Source organism: Dipteris shenzhenensis, chromosome 30 (genome assembly GCF_047967505.1).
Source record: "Dipteris shenzhenensis isolate YYH24624 ecotype China chromosome 30, Dip_SZ_1.0, whole genome shotgun sequence".
Taxonomy (NCBI): Eukaryota; Viridiplantae; Streptophyta; class Polypodiopsida; order Gleicheniales; family Dipteridaceae; genus Dipteris; species Dipteris shenzhenensis.
Window position 1 is genome coordinate 22,357,915 of NC_141625.1, and position 21,025 is coordinate 22,378,939.

The 21,025-nt window shown below is 40.4% G+C and overlaps 1 protein-coding gene across 1 annotated transcript; it reads left to right on the forward strand.

The window, feature by feature from the left end:
• Nucleotides 1-13,032: 13,032 nt before the first annotated feature.
• Nucleotides 13,033-16,815, forward strand: LOC147881847 (chaperone protein dnaJ 20, chloroplastic-like). The gene is made up of 2 exons (XM_087402082.1): nt 13,033-14,884; nt 16,186-16,815. Exons 1-2 carry the CDS (start codon nt 14,370-14,372, stop codon nt 16,193-16,195), a joined length of 525 nt encoding a protein of 174 aa, XP_087258208.1. The 5' UTR covers nt 13,033-14,369; the 3' UTR covers nt 16,196-16,815.
• Nucleotides 16,816-21,025: the final 4,210 nt, after the last annotated feature.

Consider the following 21,025-nt stretch of genomic DNA (forward strand, 5'->3'; position numbering starts at 1 on the left):
TTTTAGTAAGCACTAGGTTTGCCCAAAAGACTCCGCGAGTCTTTAGAAACCTAGTATAGTTGCTTTATGCTTAGGCACTAATGATGACATAAGCATTGCTTTGCTTGCAAAGTAAGTCTACCTTTTGTGTTTTACAAAATTTTTGTTATCTCATTTATCTTCTCTTTCATTTTCTCTTTTATTTTCTTTGTAGAATTCCATGTCTTCAACTTGAAATTGGTTTTGTCCCACACATCTCCCCAACATGTTAACCCCTTCTTTGAAAGATGCCATGCTTTCAGGAAGTCCTCATCACTTAACTACTATTTGGTGAAGAAGACAGACACCCAAATAAAATCTAGAGTCATGAAGCTCCCTTTTCCAAAGAGGATAATGTGACTCTTGATCTGCTCAAAGGCCCACCATAGAGTTTTCCAAATCTGGCTCGCCTTGGTTGTGGAGAAGAGTTCGGGGTTGCCTATGGCTAAGAGAAAAGGAAAGTCCTTCCATCTAGGGGCCCTGTAAGGTCTAACATACTTGAAATTTTTGAGAAGGAAGTTAGCCCTATCACTTTTAGGAGAAGTGATGGCATATAGAAAGCCCATTTGATCTTGGCTATTCTTCTTCTTGTGTCACACCCCCGCCATAGGAAGGATCTGCAGATCCTTATAAGCTTTTCTAATTCTGATTTGGAAGAACACCAGTAGGAGAGATAGAAGATAGCTATTGGGTATATGCAATGGTTTAGCACTACCCTCCTCCCTACTAAATTTGCTTGCAACCCTCTAAGTTTTTTTTTTAAAATAAAAACTTTCTAAAAACCATTCCCATCTGTCTTTCACCTTCACTTTGAAACCCAAAGGGATACCCAATAGTCTAAAAATCTGCCCATGAGGAATTCTTTTGCAGCCCATCTGATCCAGAAGGTTTTGGGAGTCCCCAGTTATTAGGGCATACCCAGTTTTTGAGTGGTTTATTTTAGATCCAGATGCCATACAGAAGATGTCCATACATTCCATAGCTCTTTGTATATCTACATCTGTGTTTTTGATGGTGAGAGTGGTTCACTAGATGTTTTCCTAAAGGGAGCTCAATACCATTAATTTCACCCTTTGACACTTGATCTTTTATCAGCACCATGTTAGGGCATCAATAGCTATGGAAAATAAGAGAGGAGCCAAAGGGCATCCTTGTCTTATGGATCTTTTCAGCATGAAGCTGTGAGACATCTCTCCATTCACAAGTATTCCACGATTTAGCAATATCCCATGGACGAGGAGTATGACTGTGCATACACTCATGGCACACAAACTCTCTTCAACAAGCTAAATCACGAGGGAGTCTCTATCAATTTGATGGTAGTTTCACACCATGTAAGTCTTTGATCCTCCTTGTTCTCGATCATCTTCCTTTATCAAGCTTTAGTTATCTTCTCTAAATTGTTACATACAACATTCTTAGGGTGCAAGCCAGAGCGAGGACGTAGGGGAGGGCGAGGGAGGAGACAAGAACAAAGATTCAAATGAGGGTGTATGCAAAGGTAGAGATGAGACATTTGAAGATACAAATAGGTAGAATGAGAACCACAAGGATGAGTAGATTTAGCTTAGACATAGCTATTTTTATCTATGATTTTGTATATAGCCACCTTTTGGCCATTTTTCCATCTTGTAGCTCTCTTTTGGCATGTATGCATGATGTGAGAGCTATATAAATTGTTTGTAATGTAATCATGATGACGTTTGAGACATACATATTAGATACATGGCCACACCACATGATGTGAGATTTTATATAAACTTTTGTAATACATAATGTGAGAGTTTATATAATTTGAACATCATATTAGGGAATTCGGAAAAATCCCAAGTCCCATTTTACAAAGATCTTAACATGGGGTAACTGTGAACCCTTTCAAGCTTTTGTCAAAGCCCCCTCATTTGACATATCATTGGAAAGATCTTGAAGAGTAGATTCTAAAAGAATAAACTCTGCCAATATTGAAGTTGTGATAAACTCCGCCAATATTGAAGTTGTGATATTCAAGATATAACAAAAGCTAGATTGAAAAGAAAATTCCCAAAGTATTGAAATTTCCCCAAATTCTCTAATATGGTGTTTTTGTTTGTAATGTAAGCAAATGCTCTGGAATACTCCACATGGATCTTGAAATTTATTTTATTTTTCAATTGTAGAGGGGAAAAATGGGGCTAAAACAAGCCCCAATTTAGTCCACCTAAAAGAAAAACTTTGGGAGACATAGAAGCGATGCCCGACACATATACTGATATGTATACTGACATGGAACTATTCTTGCCAGGTTCCATTGGGGTCCTATAGAAATACTATCGAGATCTTCCAATGAACATGTTAACACCTATATCGACGTTTCCACACTTATTAAAAAATATTTTCAATGTATTTTGCATCAAAATCCTCACCAAAAAGTAGTGTATACCTTTTAGTGAGCATCTACACACTAAACTATATTAATATACAAATTGACAGAACAATGAAGCTTAAATTGTACATGTTAACTTTTAAAAATAAAGCGATGTAATCCTTTTAGTGAGCATCTACACACTAAACTATATTAATACACAAATTGAAAGAACAATGAAGCTTAAATTATACACATTAACTTTTAAAAAGAGAACGGTGTATGCCTTTTAGTGAGCATGTACACACTAAACTATATTAATATACAAATTGAAAGAACAATGAAGCTTAAATTATACACGTTAACTTTTAAAAGGATATAATCCACATAACACTTTGCAAGAATATATATACATATTAAACAAGTTGGTCTTAGAATGTTCACATTAATCCACCATGGAATAGAGTGTACACACTAAGCTATATCTATATACAAATTGTCAGCACAATAAAGATCAAGTTAAGAAAATTACCATTTGAAAAGATAGCACACAAAGCTATATTAAGATACAAATGAAAAGCACAATAAAGTTTAACTTATACGCATTACCTTTCAAAAAGAAATAATGTACACAATACTTTCTAGCAATATATGTATATATATATATATATATATATATATATATTAGCATAAAGTAGAAATGATTAAATTTCTAGATAGCTACATTGTTTCACTACAATAAAGGACGTAATGGACACACTGGCATATGCATTAACTAATCAGTGTCTTAGAATGTTCACACACTATTCCATTATAGAATATAATGTACATACAAAGCATATTAAGCCTTAGAATGTTCACATACTCCATTATGGAATAGAATGTACACACTAAGCTATATTATTGTTATACAAATTGAATGCACAATAAAGTTGAAATTATACACATTACCTTTATAAAAGCTATGTTTTTTTTCCCACAAGAATTGATGGCTTGTATTGTGAAAAAACCAAAATGGAGGGGTTAAGCCACCCCAACCAAAACTTAGCCCACATTGGGAAGATTCCCAGGGCCTATGCAAATATGCATAGTTTATTAAAAAACAAGAGTAGAACCCAAATCTTTCAAATGGAAAGCCACCCAATCATCCATTTGCAAGGACAGTCCACCAAAATCTTAGACATATAGTGCATCCTCTACAATCACCTCTTGCCCAATAGACATTCCTCCACTACCTTCAGAGTCACGAAACACTCTTTGATTTCTTAGATTGCAAACTATGAGCACCACCATCGCTCTAATATATGGCCAATAGCCAACTAATGTCGATACACCCTTGCTAAGAAACGTACTTCCTTTGCATTCAAGGAAAATCTAGCTTTAAGCTCTTCCAACAGAACCCAATCCGCCCTCCTAGTATCCCAAATATGACACCAGGATTGAATCCCATTAGATTTCAACACTCTGGACCACTGAATATCCAGGAACACTAATGGATGGTCCTCTTCCTTCAATGCCATCCCCCATCAAATGCTCTTTGCAAGACTACCATCCCCCCTCAACCCCTTTCTTCCCTTCCAAGAAACTGAGAGACAACATTGTAAAGCTAACACCAAACCAGCAATTAGATCAAACCCATGAATTTTCAAAGGAAACAAAGAATAGACCATGAAAGGTATCTCCAAGTGCACACTACCTTGCCACTACCCTATCTAATGAACCATCTAGTAAGCTCCACCCAAGAAATCTTAGCTGCAAGAAGCCTTCAAAACCACTTATAAATCAAAGCAATGTTCCTCATTGCCATATCAGGAAGCCCTAGATTCCCTTGCAACTTGGGTACCTTCAATGCATCCCATGGGATATAATGAGTTTTTTCCGACATCCTTCCTCAGCCCATAGAAAGGCTCTAAACATAAGCTCAATATCTAACAAATGAGATCTTCTAAAATTCCATACTAATGCAATATATGTTGTGGCAGCCAACAAAATGTACTGCACCCTGAGAAATATTGCATTCCACCAAAGAGAAAGAGCCGCCCCCATTGCCTAAGCTTCTCCTTCATTCTCTCCTTCACCCAATCAAATCTCTATCTCAAGGAGACTCCAGGCCAAGAAGAGACCCGAGATATCTAATGTTCTCTCCCCTCCTTATCCATTGAACTGGAAGGTCCTCCTCCCACTCAAGTCAAGGTCCTGAGTCAACCCGAATAGCAAAGGTCTTTGCCCAACTACACTGAGAATCTGAAACCACACGGAACAATTACATAATATTCATCAAGGCATCCACATACACTTTTTGCTCTTGCAGAATGGTCACCATATCATCTGCAAATAATTGAAGACAATGTTGATTCCCCGAGGGTAAAACCACCCCCTTTAAACTCCTACCTCTGAACTAGATACTTTGCCCAATGTACTAGTTGTGGTACTTTTCTTCACAATGGTCAGAGTCACCCGATTTTCTACTCCATATTTTGGAGGTGTCAGCATGACTGTTTCAATGTAATCTTCACTATCATTGATTTGTTGTGTGAGCTTGGTGACATGCATCTTTTGTGTCGTCAACTTGGGCTTCTTGGCCTTCTTTACATCGGACCGATCTAGCCAATAATTATGCTCCTTCGATAGGAGTATCCCACAGAATGTCTGCTAGGGGCTTCTCATATATCATTTGATTTGCCTCTTTTGTGCTGTAGTTTGCCTCTATCAATTGGTGTACTACTTTTTCTTTTCCTTTGGGGTCTTCTTATGGGTCGTGACCAGCCTTGGTTCTTTATTCCCTATATTGCACAATGACCTCCCAAGGACCGGTTGCAAAACTTGTTTACAAAATCAAATAGATCAGTAATGAAAGGAGCTACCTTGGAGTGCTTGTTAATGGTGCTCTTCCTTCTTGGATACCTCAACCATGAGTTTGGAGTGGAGCACATTTGCCTAAGAAATCTTCATGACCTTCCTCAGCAGCTCAGTTGATTGCATAGCTCTTGCGACTCATGATGGTTCCAAGTACCATTCGAGTTGCTATCGGCGAGTAGGGTCTTGAACTTTGTTGACAAAGAAATAGTTCTTTTCCATTTCTGGAGGTCCGAATTCATTCTGCATGTCGGCTTCCCCATTCTTATCGTAAGTATCCTCTTCCTGTGTGAGGGGAAGGTTGAACACATGCAAGATGATAGTCCAGCATTGCCATTAGAGTAGGTCCAATCATTCCTCTAGTCTTCTAGAAGTGTCCGTATAGTTTCATAGCATCAGACTGGGACTTCCATGTGTTCTAGGGCAAATTTGCATAATCTAGGAGGTCGACTTTCTTCAGCCACTTGCTATGTTGTGTGGGGTCGAGTGACATACGAAATACCTTGAAACTCTTCTGTATCATCTTCTTTTTTGTTGGTCGCATAATCTGTTTGTCATCTGACTCTGGTCTTCCTTTGGAAGAGCCATAGCAATTAGTTCAGGGTTTGCCATGTCCTTCTTCCTTGGGCTTTTTCAAATCGGTGTTTGGCCTTTATTCTTCCCCATCATGTCCTCTTGGATGGCTATCACTTAGCGATGTCAATTGTAAGCTTGTTGTGCTGTTGCGTCTGCTGATGCATGGGTGAGAGCGAGTGAGCATTTTGGGGCCATATATTTCCCAAGGAAACTCATAATTGGGTTCATCCTGTATCTATGTTTTATCACTAGGGTTGCATCTTTTTTTAGATTTATTATGTGTTGGCAAAATCTTGGGTCTACACCCTTCATGTTTGTATAGTGCCATGCAAACACATCTTTGTAGGCGAGTGCTTATAAGCATTGTTTTGGGGTTGTCATAGTCTCCAAGATTCATTTCTTCTAGATCATCTTCTTTTACTCTTGCACTCCTTTTCATATGCTCTTCAAATTGTGTTTTTGCTCCAATGATGGTCTGCATGCTTGTTTTGTTATTCTCTTCTTATATACCTTCCTCATTGTCTGCTTCTTTTGTTGTGTTGGCATTTTTGTTTTCTGATTGTGCATCCAACTTCTGTCTGATTCTATTTGACTGTATTCTTTCTGCAGCTGGATCAGTAACTTGTGGTTTCCTCTCTTGAGTAATGTATTGTTTGACTATTTTTGTCACATCTACCTCAAATATAGGTATTACAAATGAGTTTCTTCTCAAAAAGCTTTCCTCCTCATCCTCCTCAAGTTTAGCCCACCATGTTTACACCTTCTGCCCCCCTTCTACCTCCAATGGCTACAGATGCCTAGGGAAACTTCTTTTAGATGTTAGGCAAATCTTTAACTTTTTCTTACATTTTATGATCGTGATTCTCTCAACTCTCCAATCTTGTTTCACTCTTGCAGCTCTTAGCCCATGGTTGACCTAATATGGAGTAGGAATTGACTTTTTCTTCCATTCTGAGTACAACAAATTTAACAGTGAAACTTAATCCTCAAATGCTAATTTCTTGGCCTCTGGGGATGCCAAGTGGCTGGATTCTTCTTTGATCAGCCATTCTCACTTAGAATGGTGCTAGAGCTAACTCATTGTAGTAGAATTTCTTGAATAACTCCTCAGATAATATGTTAACCTGATCCTCCATCAATCAAGAAATCTGGTATTCTTTGCCTTTGAGTACGTGGGAACGCTATAAACCACCTCTTCTAGAGTTTATGTATAGATTTTTGGAGATTCCTCTTGCTCTTCTCCAAGCATAGTTTGTGGTGCCTTAGGTTGGTTCTCTCCTTCCAAACCTTGAAACAATTGTTCCTTGAATGCTGGTACAAGATTTAATAGTTGGTCCAATGTGATCTACACCTTTGAGTGTAATAGTTCTTTAAAGAAATTATTAGGCTGCCCTAGGTATTTTTCCTTTTGGATGGTCTCCTTCCTCTGTTTTAGAGTATTGTCATGCACGTTAGAGACATCTTCTTCCACATCATGTTGTAGTTGCCCTTTGCTACTGCATTCTGGTTGTTGGATGGTATTTGATTGGAATTTTGATATCTGCTTTAGGAGGATATGTTCTGATGGTCGGGCTCTGGCTTTCTTATTGTGCATCAAATGTATCCTTAGTTGTTTCCTCATGATTTGTCATTCTTGCATATCTATCATCATTTCCATCCTTTTGTGTTTCTATAATTCTTTGCCACACATCTTCCTGATTGTAGTCGGATTGCTTTGCTATTGTAGTCGGAACTGATTTGGCTTTGCCTTTTCTATGTAACTGTGCCTCTTTTGCTGCATTAATTTTGAGAATTTGCTCTAGAGCTTTGTTTCTTACTTTTTCTTGCTCAATCCAATCAATAGGCTTGATAGAATTCTTTGGGGTTTCTCCAAGAGGTTTTTCTCCCTTTGACCTTGTTACTACCATTGCCTCTACATCTTATTTAGGCTTATTTATCCAGGCTTTGTTTTTACCTGTTGTACAAGCACATTGTACTCTAGGGAATAATGTGCTATGTGTAGTAATATGGATTGTTTTCTCAGTCTAAACAATTTCTTGATGTAGACTCTCATTGGGCTCTTCAATGATTGGTTGTAGACTCACCATGCTCACACCTGCTAGTGGTTGTTGTGGAAAATTCGGGTTCCCCTTCCATTCTATTGGATAATTGGGATCCCTCTTTCTTCTCTATGTTTACACCATAACTCACATTGTGGACCTTGTCTATGGTCATCCTCACCACAGTAATTGCATGCTTGATCCATGTTGGGCTATTGTTGACCTCCCCAGTTTTGATTATTCTGTTAGGCTTGGTGCAACATTGTTGAACTTTTGTTGTCTCTGTCCTTGCACTGCAATTTGATTAGCTGCTATTGGTGGAGCTGCATTGTGTGCTACTTGAATGTGAGGTGGCACTCTTCCCCTAAAATTTGGGTTATACCAACATTTTTCTTTGTCATGGTTATCTTTTTCACATAACTCACATGCAATTTTTGCCTGACTTTGTGATAACCTTAAATTCTACAACTGTTCTTTTATCATTTATTCTAGTTTCGAGTCTACTTTAGAGCTCTTTTCTTCTTTCTTTTTTGTTCTTGCCTTATCCTTGGCTTTTGCCTTCTTGTCTTTTCTCTCCTTCTTTGCTTTGCTAGTTTCTTCCTCTTTAGATTCCTCATCCGAGCTGTTGGAGTTTGATTCATCATTATCCTCCTCCTCTGCATTGGAGTCATCTTCTGTGCCTGAATCAGATGCTCTTTTCTTCTTTCCTTTCTTTGACTTTGTTTTACAGCCAAGCCTTCTCTCTGCTCTTTGAGTTGCTTCCACCATGTTATTGAACTCATTTACTCCTCCCAACTGATCTCTTCCTGCTACTGCAATTCTTAATTGCTTGGTTAGTCCTTTGCAAAAGTAAGTTGTTCATCTGTTGGCCTTTGTGGGGCAGCTAGCCTCTAATTCAGATTCTTGAATTTCTGTGCATAGTCCTCCACCAAAAGGTCTTTTTGTTTTATATTCCGAAGCTTCTTTGGAATTGCTTATGGCGTTTTTTCTTTTCTGAATCTACTTAGGAATGAGACTTTCAAGGCATCATAATCTACAAAATTTGCAAGACCATATTGCATAAACCAAGTCATTGCCTTACCCTAAAAAGTAGCTACAAATTGTTGTTTCTTTATTGCATCAGGTAACGATTTGCTAGTCATACAATGAGTCTCAAACTGTCCGATATGACTGTCTAGATATTGTCCTTTCTTCCCTTCGAACTTTGCTGCTCTGACTAAGGGGTTTTGCATCCTGATAGCTTGGAGAACAGGTGCCTTCTTTTTTGGTTGAGGTGGCAAGGGATTGAAGTTGATTTGTCTTTGGGCTGCAACAATGAATAAGCCTGCACCTAGATGTGTGCCCAGTGTGGTTCTGAGGAATGTCTCACTATGTGTTGAAACAGGAAACATCTCAAGTTCACTTGCAGCTTTTTAAATTTTCGAGCTGTGAACTGAATTTGTTGAGGAACTCTCCCCACTTGCGATATAGTCAGGAACTTGGAAGATGTTTTCAAGATCTTGATCTATCTGATTATCAGCCTTAGCTCTAGCTCTATTTCTTGTGAAGTAGATGCCTTCGATTTGGTTTGGTGATGATGGGCCTTCAGTTTCTTTCGACATTTGCTGGAAGTGCATGTTAAATTACACGGCGCAACGGAACAAAAACTGAACAAATAATAGAGAGTAAACAACAAACTTGAGAGGAACAAGCTTTTCCTTCAATACTGATGTAGTACAGATGATGGCTCCGTCCACCCGTGCGCTCCCACAATGGAGCTTAGATGGCGATCTAGACAGATACTAGGTGAAGAGCTACTAGTTGGAAGATCTGATCTAATCTGAACTGATCTGATACAATGGACTGGGGAGGTCACCTCTTTATAGCTATGAGGGTGGTAGTCGAATCAATGTAGTCAGTGGAGTCGACCAGTGGACCTAGTCGATGGAGCCGACCAATCAACCTAGTCGGTGGAACTGACTAGTCGTCCATGGAATATTTCCTATATCGTCACCTCGGGGGCTCCTGCCCCCGAACCCCCAGCTGGCCCCCAGGCCCCATCAAGAATAAGGGGCTCCCACACAATCACCTTTTTACCATCAACAGTCTCATTAATAGACCTCATCTGACATGCAAGTCAGGATCCATCCAGTGTCCCGGGCTCACACATGGCTTCTCCTCATATGGGGGCCTTACAACTTGAGCACCTTGGACCACTCGTGGTTACCAGGAGGGTGGGGCATTGAGCATATCTAACAGTGCCTCCATGAACTATATAGAAGAAGTTGGATTGTTGTTGCCCTATCGTCAATGACTATTGTCTAGTCAGAATTGTTGCTTGATATAGTTGCTCAGTTCATTCCTTAACACCTTTGCAGTTGTTTCAGCTTGTCCATCGTGCTTTGGATATGTTGTAGCAAGATTCTTCAGCTTCGTGCTTGCTTCTTTCAGTGGCTTGGAGTCTTTGCTCATCTTCTGTCAGTGCCGACTACTATCAGATTGCTTGTCAGAGCACTCTTGGAGCAATGTTGGATTGCTCTTTTCTATTCTTTTTTGCTTGTTGATTGTCTCCTCGTCCTCTTCTCAAGTCATGTTGCTCTTTAGCGTGTTTGCGACTCTGTTTGAGGTGGAATGAGTTTGTATTGCTGTTGCTCTTTCTTGGACTTGAGTTGTTGTTGTTGTAGTACCAGTTGTCTTGTTCTTTTGCTACTTCCCTTCCCTTGCAGTCTGCAGTTTTCATCCGTGTTTCTTGTTTCATGGGGCGAAGCGGTCCTCTTGTTGCCTCGCTCTTTGTTGAGTTGGAATGTTCTCCGATTGTTGTTCGTCACCTTTCAACACCAGTCTTTTGTTATTTTGAGTTCGAACGTTGAGTAGGATCGCCAAATGTGTTTCAGGTTAATTCGCAATGCAAAACACTTGAATAATTCTAACCGGAAGCACATAAATTTCAGGGAGCAACACACAGTCAGAAACAGAGCGGATAATTAAAAGAAGGATTGCATATATAATTTAAGGCAACCAAATATACAGGAGAGCTGAACACAAAAGTCTCTCCTCTTGATATTTCTTTGAACAACACCTAAGCTCAAAACCAGACTAATACATCAATCAGAATGCAGTCCCATAACAGTCAGCTGCAAGAATCATTCTAGAGACAAAAGTCCAAGAGAGTTCTTGGAGGCAGTTATAACTATTTTTTCAGTTACAAGCTAGTATGTCTGATTATTCACCTGGAGGTAGTGGCTTAGGGGGATGGTGGAGTTACCCCTCAACAATTTCGCAATAGACATCACCTCCATGCGGGGCCTCTTGGCTCCTCGCCCAAGGGCCCTCAATTGGTCATAACGACCAACACGTAGAATGCATAAAAAATGAGCACCTCGCACCTCAGTGCTCTCACCTCCCCCAACAAGCTCCCACCATCACTCAAGATCTAGTTTTCTTATAAAAACTATGTTGCACATAGCACTTCGTAACAATATATGTACAAATTAAAAAAGTCAGTCGTACAATGTTTACACTATTCCATTGTAAAATAGAATGTATAAAGGAAGCATAATAAGCCTTAAACTACTCATTATTCCATTAGGGAATATAATCAAGCTATTGTATCAATATATAAATTGAAAGCACTATAAAGTTCAGGTTATGCACATGACTTTTTGAAAGGCATAATGCACATAGCACACCAAGTTATATTAACATACAAATTAAAGCACAATAAAATTTAAGTTATACACATTACCTTTCAAAAAAGAACTAATGTAGATAGCCCTTTATAACAATACATGTATGTATTAAAAAATAAGCATAATTTTTTAATATATAAGTTTAACATCCGCAAACATTTACATTGCTTTAATATGAGTAATAAATGTTGACATAAATAGCCCACAAAATAAATGTCTAAAATCCATAATGTGCTACTAGAAAACAAAACTAGTATATGAGCATAAAGCAACTCAAATAATATGTGGAAAGCATATCTACAATGTTCACACTATTGCATTGGAAAAATCAACACAGTGTATCAAATCTAGTGTAAAATAACAAGGTATGAGAGACTTACATTGTTTATACTATCACATTATAAAATAGATTGTAAATTACCATAAAAAACCCAAAGCACATCACAACTTGGAATGTATAGAATATGCATGTTAACTATTAGACCCAAAACCATGCTTCCAATTTCACGTGATGTGGTTGACTTCCAAGATGTTTGTGGCTCATTTTGAGGCTAATGAGGTTTCTCTAGAAGGCATCTTTGGCAAAGATGAATGGAAATGCTTAGGACAAGTGCACAAGAGAGGAGAGGTGGAGACATAGCTATGTTTGGCATCACTGCATTGAGAAACTTGGAGACACGAGCAAAGAGAGAGAGAGAGACGGGGGGGGCGGGGATATATCAACACAACAACTCCAAAAGCAATGGTGTTGAGCAATTGATCGTGGCAATGATTTAGTCAAGGAGTTCACGCAAAGGCAAGACAAAATGGGCACCCAAGGGTCTTTACAGATCGCTAGAAGCTGCCCAAAGAGTGCCCCTTGTTGGGGCACTTAAAAAGTGGGACGGGCGGGGGGTCATGGGTAGACCCTTTACAAGTAACCATGCGAGCCCGAGAGCTACCTCAACATGCATAAAAATTTTGAACAATCCATTTATTAGATTCATCTAAGAATAACGGATGCCCATTCATAGGTTTTGGGCTTAACATGCATTGTTTGCAGACCATGAGCTTTCTATCATGAGATTAGCAAGAGTTATGGAAGAAGCTTGAAGGTCTAGGAAATTAAATTGGAGACAATGAATTCGAATCTGCCTGGCTATCGCCATGGCCCGTAGCCATCAAATGTCATTGTTCAGCATCGGTGTGGAGAACAATCAAAGGATAATTGTTGCTCTGCTGCAATAATTAGCAAGGGCGGTTGAGATGTTCGTATCCGGATTGGTAAAGGAGTGTACTCAGGCATTGCTGTGGTGGCTGGCTGGTGGTGGTGCGGGGGGTGGTCGTCACTGGTGAGGGTGGGGAGCTGGGTGAAGCGGGCGATGGTTGTGGTCCAGAGGCGTGGACGAGGGGTAGATAGACAGAAAGAGTACGAGAAAAAAGAGTGACGGGGCCAGTTTTTGCAAAGCTTAACAAGCGGCATGAATATATGAGTGAGGAGAGAGAGATTATCTATGTGAGGATGAGAGCTTGGCTTTGCAAAGCTGTGGAGAAGCGCGAGGAGCAAGCCTCAGAGGTGCTCAAGAAGAATCAATAGTCTGATGAGGGAAATGCTCCTAAGCTAGCACTTTAGAAAATGCCCATCAAATTTCAGAGCATGGTAAGCAAGGATTCTGATACTTTTTGCTCACTCAACAGATGAATTGTCGAGGGAGGATAGTGGTCGTTAGTCCGGGAGCCAGATTTTGAGCAGATTTCGAGCAGATCCTTCGACTGCTGTGCATTTTCTGTTTGTGGAGGACAGTGAGAAGGCGACAAGAACCTTGAATGCCGGCCAGCTCAGGGAACCTTTCCAGGCCCGCCAACTCAGCATTCCAGATATCTTGTTTGCCATCTTATCATTCAACAGCCCGGTATCTACTATCTTGTTTGCCATGTCATCAATTTATCTGCCATCATGTTAGGAACCTCGAACCTGCGCCACAAGATTCATCATGCCACAAGGGTTCTGTGCAGAAATCTGGGAAGATCAACAGTGGAAATGAATCCTGCATGGACAAGGGAACTCTGGAGCAGCTTCTGACCTTAAATTCACGATTCGATGGACTTGACTCTTGAGCAAGAGGCAAGGGGAGGAAGTTTAATCGATCTGAGGGAGAAGATGGACCTAGACATAAAAGTGTGATGGGAGAGATGGCAGAAAAAAGCTAAAGAAAGATTTTCTAACAGGAAAGCAACGATGAAATCAGAGCAAGGTGTTAAGGACGGCCATCTGTTGATCGTCCAGCCACCAGACAAGCTACAACGACTACATCGAAAGCTGCTCTCTTCTTCTGAAAGCAACGAGGTTCTAAACTTCTGTCCTTTGGTCGTATAGATCTCCGTGCTCATCCTCAACTTTCTGTCCTTTGCTGCTGTGGATCTGTTTCCTAATCTCTCTGTCTTCAGCTTCAGTAGATCTATCATCTCTTCTTTTTCCCTGCTCCAGCACCTTTCTGTCTTCTCACTTCGTCCTTTTGATCCGCCTCTGCAACCGATTCCCACCTGCAACCGCCCACGAACGACTTCCCACCCCACCCAATTTTCCTCCCTTTTACCTTCGCTTAAAAGCCTCCTCTGCTCTTCCCTCCTCACACTTCCTTCTTCCTTTCCACCACGGCTCCCTGCCATCTTTTTACTCTGCATGCCCCTAATGCCACCGCTTTCTCCATATCATGACTTTTCTCTATCGCCCATCTGCCTATCTCTATGATCACTAGGCTTCATCTGAGAAAAGCACAGGGCGATGAGAATCCGCACGTATGCTCGTGGCTCTTGTGTTCTGGCATGGAGCTCTTTTTACAGACAACCCACTTGAATTGCCACATGGAATACGCTGTGTAGTTAAGGAGCATGGCCTGTAGCATTTTGACGGAGGAGGTGCAACGGTTTCTAACTTGCCGCCCAGCAGTTTTTCCAACGCAGGGGGATAAGCGTTATCTTAAAACAGCAGAAGCGTGTAAATTTCCTCGCTTTCTTGGTCACTCAAAGCGAAGTGGAAGTAGTTCTGTCCACTGTTCTACTTTTGGCGGCACTGCGCAGGCTTCAGTGGTGTGCGCACCACACCAGCGTACAGTTAATTTCTATGAGGTGCTAGGAGTTTCGTTAGGTTCTTCTGATTCGGAATTGAAGGACGCTTACAGAAGCATGGTGAAACAGTACCATCCTGATCATGCTCCTCCAGACAAGGTAGAAGAATATCAAAAGAAATTTATGGAAGTTCATAGGGCTTACATTATGTTAAAAGATCCTAAGAGAAGATCGATCTATGATTTCGAAGTGAAGAACTCCCCGTACGCTCAGAATTGGAGGTATGAGGAAAAGACAGGACAATGGCGGGGGAGGAACTGGGAAACTGACCAATGCTGGTATTTGTCTTCTCCACTCTGGCTTCTCGGTGGAATGCATGGCTGACGTAGGCCTCTTTGTTTTGTTGTCACCTGATTTCTATGCAAATTAGGATTTCGACTTAGTATTCACTTTCATAAGAGGGTGAGTCAATGATTCTGCTGTCCCTCTTTAGCACAATCTCATCAAGGTCTCTCTCTCTCTACACACACAGACACATGCATGCATACGGCAAATGAAATGCTTACCTGTGATCATTTGGAGGCAGATAAGGTCTTGTCAGACAGAATGCCAGAACATTCCATGGTTTTTACTGATGTGTTCTTTGACAAAATGATTGCTTAGGCTCATCCAACTTGCCGCTGTTAGTTTTGATGCTTATCAGTGGAAATGCTTTTGGACTAGATCCCTCCTAGTGTTTCTTAGAGATTTTGTTGGAAGTCGTCAAAATGTCTCTCTAGAACAGGCTTAAGTATCTCATAGCTTGTAGTCTACACTATGCATGATAAATTTGTGGTTTGGACCTTTGAGACTGAACTCGAGAATCTAACCCTGCACACGTTTGTTTGTGTGCGTGACACTGTGTTTGGAAATAGCCCCAGGCTTTTCACCTATCTCATTATTAACAATGAGTATGCTGAAGTTTCCAGAATGCGTGCCTTTGAAATGGTTGTGTTGAGTGAGATTGTACGACTTGCAATGACTAGCCAGTCTGCTATGTTGTGACTCATGGTTGAGTCTGCACTTTGCTTTGGAGCAAGTATGTTTTTCATGTGTACGTGTATTGATACAGATCAGTGTGCACAGGTCTGCAACCACTTTTGCCACAAATAGGAATGACATAGGGTTTAGTGCTTGCTGTGCATGGCAAACTTCATGGTTTGATTCGCAAGATTGACTCGTGTGAATTCAAAGACTGCAGAAGTGTTCTTTAAGTCATGAATAGACGTAGGCTTTCATCAACAATTTTTTTCTGCTGGGATGCTTTAATTAATGGTGTGGTGGTTTATGCTACTACTTCCCATGGTTAGTGATGCACTTGCCAAAACAATGTCCTTCTGTAATTATAGAATCTCTCTACTGCTTAAAGCTTGTCATAACTAGGTCAACACTTGAATGTCATGGTTATCAGCCTTTCATCTGTGTATCGTAGCCTAATTTTATGAGGAGAAGGATGTGCACAGCATACTCACGTTTGAAAATCTGAGGCTAGATTTGCATGTACCCCTGGCTTTTCATCTTTATGTCATCTGTTTATCTAAGTGGTATACTTCAGTCTCAGCCTTTTTTAAAGCTGTGTTGCAATGCTTTTCAATTGCAGGACATCCTAACTGTCATCAAGACTGTGGGAACTGTTTCATATCGAGATGTTTCTGTTGAACTTGGCTTCCATGCTGAACTTGTTTCACTGAAAGGTAGCCAGCACTCCTGAATAAAGAGGAGAAACCTTTGTTAACATGCATCCTTGCTGCCATCTTGCAGTCTAATTATGCTGTAGTGTTGCTAATTGTACAGAGAATTGCATAAAATACTTTGATTGTGATCTATCTATCACAGATACAAGTTTGTGAAAATGAATCTGGGAGGGTGAGTAGGTCAAAGAGCCCTATGTTGATGGGGTACTTAATACTTCGAGCGATGACCAATAGTTCAGAGGATCCAGGCTTTAGAGAGGAAGAATGAAGCAAGGTCAAAGACTGCCCCTTTGTAATTTCAAGCATTAGCTTGTAACACTTTCTAATAAGTGATTTTCGTAGACAAGTGGCTTTTTGTCCCTGACCTCAATGCCCGTGTTTACCTCAATGCTCACGTTTTTCTATTCCTCAGAGGTTTTCAAAAACTTATCAAAGCACAACTGAACTCATCAGTTCACGTTCATTCCTCACTAATGGAAAAGGTTTCATCTCATTGCAAAATGAAAGCAGGATATGATAAGATCCTACCGAACATGTTCATTTGCCAGCTAGGAAAAAGTTGGTAAAGCACATGCTTTGTAAAGAGATACAAGTTTGTTGTCTTTTGGGAAACTCAAATTGCACATTAAGAAAATGCATAGCGCAGTAACATATTTAAGTTTATACCATAGGTTTGCATTTACTTTTCATATTAGGCTTAAGCTTTTTCAATCAGTGAAGTTCACAATGTGAGCTGAGCTATGTGAGATCGTGGTAAGAAGCATTGCATATGCCAAAAGTGATCTCGTGTAATTGTTGAGTTTGTTTTCATACATTTATGCTGTTTCGTGCAGCGTATCTGTGTGATTTTTCTTTAGGCCCTTGCAAGCATTTAATCTCTCCTTGTGATACCTCAAGGAGACAATAGAGGAGGTTTGATGGGAAGACCAGGCCAGTAGTTTGCTCTGCATGAGTTCAGGGTCGCATTATGTTTCAGTGTATTTCAAGGATCTGGGAAGTGCACTATGATGTGTAGCAAGCATGGCAAAGAAATTTGGCTGTCGATTGTTCCACTCTCGAATTTGATCACTAGCTGGAACATAATTGACAACTAGCATACTCGCTTGTTTTCTTTTGCACTCCCCCTAGCTGATGACTTGGAAACCTAGTTTTAATGTTCACAATCTAAAAGTTTTGAGTACTTTGAAGTCCTTATGCTCTTTCCCACGGGCAATGTCTTGCCTCGGCCCTCAATATGCCTTTTAATTGTTGTCGTACAATGCAAATGTGTAAGATTTAAGGACCTCCAGTACAGACTGACAATTTGCATGCCAGATGGGAGACAGTATAGTTGCAATGATGATTTCGAGCTGCTCATCAGTGATTTGTACAATACAGGATGTTATGCTCATTCTTGAAGTGGAGGATATGGCACTGTGTGATGGTTTGATAGAGTATGTTCGCATGCTAGTTAAAAAAGTATGCATGTGTTGCTTCGTTGCAAGTTTTCCATGATCTGTAGAAACCCAATACAGGGTGTGATGCTCATTCTTGAGGCAATGAGCTTTGAGAATGTATAGTTTTGAATACCTGTAGGAAGTGATGGGATAAGTACTGGAACGGCAGACTCCACAGCATATAGGGTGGGACAAGTCTTGCCAAACTGGATTTAAGAAGAGCAAGGCTTGCCAAACTAGATTTATTATGTAGAAAGCTCTTCAACAGTGGCTAGCTGTAAGATCCAAGCTGGCCAGTTGGAATCCAAGATGTACGCTATGTCAGGCAGGCAGGGCAGTAGTTATAATCTCCGACTGCTCCGATTTACAAGGCTGGCTATGCTATGGACTTGGTGCGCCAGGAACTTCAATAGATGTCAAGGAACCACATGGAGTAATGAGCTCACAGCCTGACAGTTCACTGAAAAATATTGAGGAAATACAGCATTTCTGGGAATACCACTCGCATCAGACGCCCAATGTCTGAGTCAAGATCGGTAGGAGTGTGGGAATGTGCTATAAGGGAATATGTCCCACCTCTTTTGTTGGTTGTGGGACTATGGGTAGGTGGTTGGTATTTTGGGTCCAAGGGTCTTATGGGTTTTCATGTGTAGTGGTTACGTTGAGCGGTTATAGATGTAGTTAGCGTTTGTTTTCTTCGTCCTACCTTAGAGGCCACCCCCATAGCCCCGCTAGTGGTGGTGTGGCCTTGTCCCTGCCTTGTCCCTATAGGGAGCTATGAGACTGAGGCAAGGTGATGGTCCATGTCCCCATAGCTTGCTTGCTAAACTGGCTATCATCCGGTTGGAGGATGAGCTAGCACCACCGCCACATTTAACCCATTTTCAAAAAGCTCCAAAAAATGCAAGAACTTGTGTCACGATACTCCTACGTTGATCTCTTCCTTCTTCATATATCGCGTCTCCACCACGGATACATGAGAGATCTCAACAACGGAAGCGGAATGGAAGAAGGTGAGAAAGAGGGAGAGCCAGAAGAAGAGAGAGCCACACAAGTTTTAGTGGGTGCAGAACAACCTAATCTTCTATGTCTTCTATGTCATCCATATATATGTGTTTGAGTATTGTACATAACTGGGATTAAGGTACAATGGCATTTAATCCCCACAGTCTCCCACTTAAGGTCAATATGCCTTGAAGGGAGAACAAGTGGACATACTATCCAATGCCCATCAATACACAACAATACTCAAATCGCTGACTAGGTAGGCTCTTTGTCAGCATATTTGTAAGGTTATCATCTGTACGAACCTTGGCAAGCTCTATGTGCTTGTCCTCAAGTACCTCCCTGATGAAATGGTACTTGATCTCAATGTGTTTGGTCTGTGCATGAAAGAACGGATTTTGTGCTAGCTGAATAGCACTCATGGAATCACTATGCAATGTCGTTACACCTGTATGAATCCCCTAATCTCCCTCTTGTCGATCAAGCCATATAGCCTCCTTGTAACCCTCTGTGGTGGCTATAACATACCCGGCCTCTGTGGTGGACAAAGCAACACACTTCTATGTGCGAGACATCCATGATACTGCACTACCTGCAAAGGTGAACACATAACTAAAAGTGGATCTCCTGCTATCCACATGTCTTGCATAGTCTGAATCTGTATATCCAAGTACATGCATCTCTCCTCTGCAAAAGAAGATACACATCTCCTTGGTACCCTTCATGTATCTCATGATGCACTTAATTGTCTCCCAATGCCTTTTCTTGAATTAGCCATATATCGGCTAACAACTCCCACTGTAAATGCAATGTCCGATCTAGTAGCTATCATAGCATACATAAGACTCCCAACCACTGATGCATAAGTAACCTTGGCCATCATGGTCCTCTCCTCATCTGTGCTAAAGACCTCATGCAACATGGCCTTCAATGCATCGAGCTCATGAGTGTTCTTGCTAGCCAATAGCATATCATCCACATAAAGTGTCAGGAGTATCAGATTATTATCCTTAGCCATTTTAGTCTGGAGGCAATACACACATTGCCATACTCTCTAACATATATACCTACCACAAACCACAAAAACACACACAACATTCATGAAATATTTAAAAAAATGTAATCAACAATAGTCACAAAATATTAGATTCCATAGAGATTTGGAGAAGTTCCATGCCTTTGAGGTACTGCATCGTATGTTTCTCTGTAAAAAATCCATTCAAAGGTTCAAACCTTTAAGTTTTGGATTATAGGTCAATTGCAAGGGTTGACTCCCTGTTTCCCATTCATCGATTGGGATTTTGAAGCTCTAGCAAAAGAGAGATATTTGCAAATTGTCTTGTTGAGTCCGATTATGTAGTGACACCCATGTTTTGAGAAATCTCAGGTTTTATTTTCACTAGCGATCATTGTTGTAGAGCCGTGATTTTTGGATATACCTTATGCAAATCACTCTGGTTGTAGTCTGAGTCGTGTGTGCTCATTCGTGGTTTGCATTGGGTTGCAATGGATGCTTTATAGGTCATTTGGATGCATTGCGATCCTTGTTGGATGCACTAATAGGCTCATATTCACTTGTGGGATGCTTTATTGATGGACGTTTAGCACACAGATGCTATTTTATGTTGAGGGACAGCTTTGACATATTACAGTTGGATGCACAGGTTGTGCTATGATCTCTTGGATGAGATTTTGTTGATGCATATGCTCATGGACAACATTTATGCTTGAGGCATTTTGGCAATTATTGGCATTAGGATTGTTATTATTTTGCCATTGCAGTTGGCTTTTTTTTTTTTGCCAGATTTGCTCATATGGATGCATAGTATGTGCACATGAGTTAGATGCATTTTGATGCTTTGATCCTTTGAGGTTTGGTGATATTACCTTCCATTTTGGCATATATATTTGGGTGCACCTGGTATTTGGTTTGATTTCTCTCTTATAGGTACTAGCATTTGGGATTTTATTTCATTTACATCATGGCATTCTCTTCCATGTCTGAAAAGGAGTTTTTCAACATTAAAACGTTTTATGGGACAAACTTTTCTTTGTGGAAAGAACAGATAAGGGATGTGCTTATTCAAAAGAAGTAGATTAAACCCTTGGCAAGGATTGGAACTAAGCTTACAGATATGTTTGAGGATGATTTGAATGATTTGGATGCATTAGAAGTCTAATGTTAGACTTCATCTTGCAGAGTCAATTTATTTCACAGTAGTAAATGAGTAGACTACGGAAAATTTGTGGAAGAAATTATGTGCCACCTATGAGAAGAAAACTACCTCTAATAAAGTTTACCTCA

Excerpts from the sequence above, each read along its gene's own strand:
- LOC147881847 (XM_087402082.1), top strand. The coding sequence starts at position 14,370 with ATGGCCTGTAGCATTTTGACGGAGGAGGTGCAACGGTTTCTAACTTGC.